Source organism: Palaemon carinicauda, chromosome 11, assembly GCF_036898095.1.
Source record: "Palaemon carinicauda isolate YSFRI2023 chromosome 11, ASM3689809v2, whole genome shotgun sequence".
NCBI classification, from domain to species: domain Eukaryota; kingdom Metazoa; phylum Arthropoda; class Malacostraca; order Decapoda; family Palaemonidae; genus Palaemon; species Palaemon carinicauda.
Genome location: NC_090735.1, coordinates 10,427,985 through 10,432,984, shown reverse-complemented (window position 1 = coordinate 10,432,984; position 5,000 = coordinate 10,427,985). Strand labels below are relative to the sequence as shown.

Below are 5,000 nucleotides of genomic sequence, written 5' to 3'. Positions count from 1 at the left end.
TGGATTAGATGTTATTTTTTTTTTCATTTATTGAGCGAACTTAGGCCTCTACTCAATTTTTTTTTTGGATTAGATGTTATTTTTTTTTCATTTATTGAGTAAACTTAGGCCTCTACTCATTTTTTTTTTTTGGATTAGATGTTATTCTTTTGTATCATTATCTTAGTCCATGTGGACCTATCTCCTTACTTTCTTGTGTTATCCTACCACATCAACGTAGTACTTCACGTTACTTGATGCTAAGTATGAGGTTCAAGGTTCGGAACATTGTCCCAAAAAATTGCATGAATAAAAGTCGTAGTGGGGATGTATAAACAGGAAACCAAACTTTGTATAATCTATAAAAGACTGGATATAGAAATAACATAACATTAAACCCTTTAGAAATAACATAACACTATACCATTTAGAAATAACATAGCACTAAACCATTTGGAAATAACGCCTCTAAAAAAAATGTAACAGGAAAAAAAATCACATGATGTGTCGAATTATGTAAAATGTATTTTTCTTTTTTAATAGCATTCTATTTTCCTGAAGGACATTAAACATTAATTCATGACAGAAAGCATATGTTTAGAGTATCACCTTTTCAGGATTATACTAAAAAAAAAATCATTTTATATATTTCAGTGACTTTGAAATCACACCCAAAATGACCTTACAACGAATCTCAAGAATGAGGTCATTTTAGCAATTAAAAGGTACCTAAAAGTTCCTGGGAGGACTAAGGCCGACCAGGAAGCGACTGACACTTTGTTCGGGAGGGAAATGTAAATAACATGCACCAGTCACTTGACACTTGGCACAGCGAAAACATCCGGCCAAATGACCTATTATGCGCGGGGCCACCTTTTTTTTTATTTTTTTTTTTTTTTTTTTTTGACCGATAAAAACACTAGTTTTCCTTCGAATTCTGCACAGTCTTTTAGGCTCTCTCCTAAATGGGATTAGCGGCTGCTTTTGTCTTTGGAATTCATTTTTCGTTGCTTCTCGTGGTTTATTTGCTTCCTTATTCCAATTTCTCACTGGGCTACTTTTCCCTGTTGGAGCCCTTGCGCTTATAGCATCCTGCTTTTCAAAATAGGGTTGTAGCTTAGCTAGTAAGTAGTAGTAGTAGTAGTAGTAGTAGTAGTAGTAGTAGTAGTAGTTATAATGATAATAATAATACTGAGCTATTTTTCCTTTTTGGAGTCCTTGGGTTTATAGCATCCCGCTTTTCAAAATAGTGTTGTAGCTTGGCTAGTAAGTAAGTAAGTAATTAATAATAATAATAATAATAATAATAATAATAATAATAATGAACTAGTTTTTTCTATTGGAGCCCTTGGGCTTAGAGTATCCTGCTTTTCCAACTAGGACGATAATAATAATAATAATAATAATAATAATAATAATAATAATAATAATACCGAGCTATTTTTTTCTATTGGTGCCCTTGGGCTTAGAGTATCCTGCTTTTCCAACTAGGATGGTAGCTTAAATAATAATAATAATAATAATAATAATAATAATACCGAGCTATTTTTTTCTATTGGTGCCCTTGGGCTTAGAGTATCCTGCTTTTCCAACTAGGACGGCAGCTTAGATAATAATAATAATAATAATAATAATAATAATAATAATAATAATAATAATAATAAAAATAATAATAATAATACTCTCTGAGATACTTTTTTTTGTTCTAGCTCTTGGGCTTATAGCGTCCCGCTTTTCCAACTAGGGTTGTAGCTTAGCTAATAACAAAATAAAAATAGCAATAATAAATCAACAGGATACAAAATACAAACCTTTCACTGCAATTCCGTTGGTTACTTATCAATCCAGTTCATGAATATTGCTAAAATATCAATGGAATCTCTGACACAGCTTTAAGAGTAAATGATCACATTCGTACATAGTGATACGTTGGTTATGGTATTAACAATATATAAATATATATCTTTCGTATAAGTAATTTTCATTCCACACAAAGAACCATTAGTAGGGAATGTATAAAAATATTACCAGAAGTGACGGTGTTTGAAATGTTAGTTATTCAAGCTACAAGTGACTCGGGACTCTAAATACGTAATCAAACTACAAAAAGAAAACAAAATATGGAGTGGAATCGATTTTGAAGGATGGATGACACACAAACTTCTTGCAAGTTGAAAGAACCAAGCAATGTTAAGATACAAATACTGAATGACACGTCATGGGTGCCTGCACGGTCTAGATATACCTAGACCGTGGGTGTCTGGTTATGAAGCAGAGGTCTAGATATAACTAGACCGTGGGTCCCTGGTTATGAAGCAGAGGTCTAGTTATACCTAGACCGTGAGTGCCTGGTTATGACGCAGAGGTCTAGATATACCTAGACCATGGGTGCCTGTTTATGAAGCAGAATCGTCTAAACGGGAGACTTTCAATGTTGAGATCACAAGAAAATGCATTACAGTTAGAGAAATTCCTCTAAACAAGGACGGGGAGGAAAGGTGAGCACACTAAAAAGGGCGCGCAGGTGGTTCTTCCGCAAGCCAAGGTATTCTACGTCCAATTCTTGGTGGCCCGACACACATTTTGTTTTGGGCCATACAAGCTGTGTTTCGTTAAATACATTTACAATCAAATCCAGGAATGAGGATAAACAGCACACATAGAAATACTTGAAAAGCGTTAGTAAATACAATAACGTGCACGAAACACGGTGAAGATAACTGCACTCGTAATGGCCAAGGGAGATTTTCGTTCAGTACACAAAATACAGTGCTAAAATCTACCCCTGCCGATGTGTATATCATACGGCAGGATTACGTTAATCAAACACAAAATACAAATGCTATAAAATCTAGCCTTGTTAATTTGAATTCACACAGCAGGATTATGAAGGGGGGGTAGGGAGAGGGTGGCAAAATTTCTTTTTTGTTGGTGCGTGTGCTCTTATTACCTCATTGGCAAGACGCGCAGCTATTCGTTCCCAAGCCCGCTCTTGGCGATATCTAGACCTTGGGAGCGGGCTTCCCTCCAAACTGGTGCTTTCTGTCTTCGCCCGCACTTTTGGCTGCCGTTGGAGAAGAAGGGGACCAGTTTTATTTAAGTTCTACAAGTATTTTAATATACTGATTTAAAAGTAACAAAAAATACACAAGCAAAAGAAGATAAATATGATTTGAACCATGCTGTAAAAGAAAGTCTATGGGTTAATGATAATTGGCTTACAGTAGAATTAAATCGTATGTCAAAGATATTATCATTCATCATCATCATCATCTCCTACGCCTATTGACGGAAAGGGCCTAGGTTAGATTTCGCCACTCTTCTCTATCTTGAGCTTTTAAATAAATACTTCTCCATTCATCATCTCCCACTTCACGCTTCATAGTCCTCAGCCATGTAGGCCAGGGTCTTCCAATTCTAGTGCCTTGTGGTGCCCAGTGTAATTAACATAAATCCCAAAAAGGAAACATATAAAGAACTTCTCATACAAATAATATGCCACGGAAAATCATTTGTAAAGATACAGGGAAATAATTGAGTTCTTAAAGTCTTAACCAGCCCACAAATTAGTAGTCTCGTTGAATAAGAAATTGCTAAATAAAACCAGGACCTTGATTGTTTTTTCAAAAATTCTTCACATTCTTGTGGTGCTTAGATACTGTACCAAGATACGAAACCATTGAAACATAAAATTATTCTATATTTTCAAAATCAGAAATGGAAAAATTGTATCTCTTAAGACTCAAGTCTCAAAACTTGAGACTTGAGCTGGATTTTAGACGTAAGTCATATTAATTGAATCCTTCATAATGGACATTGGTAGCTGCAAGGAGAGGTTGTGCCATGTTTTCCACAGACTCAATTTTATTTCCCACAGACCCAGTCAGTCTCATTTTCCACAGACCCAGTCAGTCTTATTTCCCACAGACTCAGTCAGTCTCATTTTCCACAAATCTGGTCAGTCCTATTTCCCGTAAACCAAGAGTCTCATTTCCCATAAACCCAGTCAGTCTTATTTCCCATAAACCAGGACAGTCTTCTTTCCCATAATCCAGAATAGTCTTATTTCCCATAATCCAGAACAGTCTTCTTTCACATAATCCCGGACAGTCCTATTTCCCATAAACCAAGAGTCTTATTTCCCATAAACCCAGTCAGTCTAATTTCCCACAGACCCCGTCTGTCCTATTTCCCATAATTCCAGTCAGTCTTATTTTCACAGATCCAGTCATTCTTCTTTCCCTTAACCCAGTCAGTCTTATTTCCCATTAACTAGGACAGTCTTATTTCCCATTAACCAGGACAGTCTTATTTCCCATAAACCAGGACAGTCTTATTTCCCATTAACCAGGACAGTCTTATTTCACATAAACCCAGTCAGTCTTATTTCCTAAAGACCCAATCTGTCTTATTTCCCACAGACTCAGTCAATCTTATTTTCCATCGAACCAGTCAGTTTTAATTGCAATGCCATTTCAAAATATTAGAGTAAAACATATCGGAAAAAAGTTTAAATATGATGAACATAGAACAAATGCCCCTGTTATAACTAATTTTGATCTAATTAAGACAGTCATTAGATTTATTAAGTATTTTAGGCAAATTGCGAAATTTTCTAAAACATCCACTACGGTACATACAAAAATATATATGAGTCATCACAAGTAATCTTTCAAGTTCATTATATAATTAGCTGGTTGGAGTCATTTCGGCACAACGTTTCTTTTCTGGCAAGGTGTCAAATATGCATATATTCAACTAATTGCTGAAAGTGTTGTTTTTTTCCCTAAAAATGCTTAATCAGTATAACTGTGCTGCTGTTTACCCCTCCCTAATAATAATAATAATAATAATAATAATAATAATAATAATAATAATAATAATTTTCTTGTTGAAAATAGATGTTTACGCCTCCCTAATAATAATAATAATAATAATAATAATAATAATAATAATAATAATAATAATAAAAATAATAATAATAACAATTTTCTTGTTTAAAATAGACCTGTTTACCTCTC

At 34.5% G+C, this 5,000-nt stretch overlaps 1 protein-coding gene across 2 annotated transcripts in view; it reads right to left on the bottom strand.

The window, feature by feature from the left end:
• Positions 1-5,000, bottom strand: part of LOC137649968 (ubiquitin carboxyl-terminal hydrolase 2-like) — a 250,047-nt gene that overhangs the window by 87,415 nt on the left and 157,632 nt on the right. Inside the window, exon 3 of one of the 2 annotated variants that reach the window (XM_068382954.1) lies at positions 2,930-3,043. The exons of the other annotated variant lie outside the window; for it this stretch is intronic. Within the exon in view, the coding sequence (XP_068239055.1) occupies positions 2,930-3,043 (114 nt within the window). The remainder of the gene's footprint in view (positions 1-2,929; positions 3,044-5,000) is intronic. 2 annotated transcript variants of the gene reach the window in all.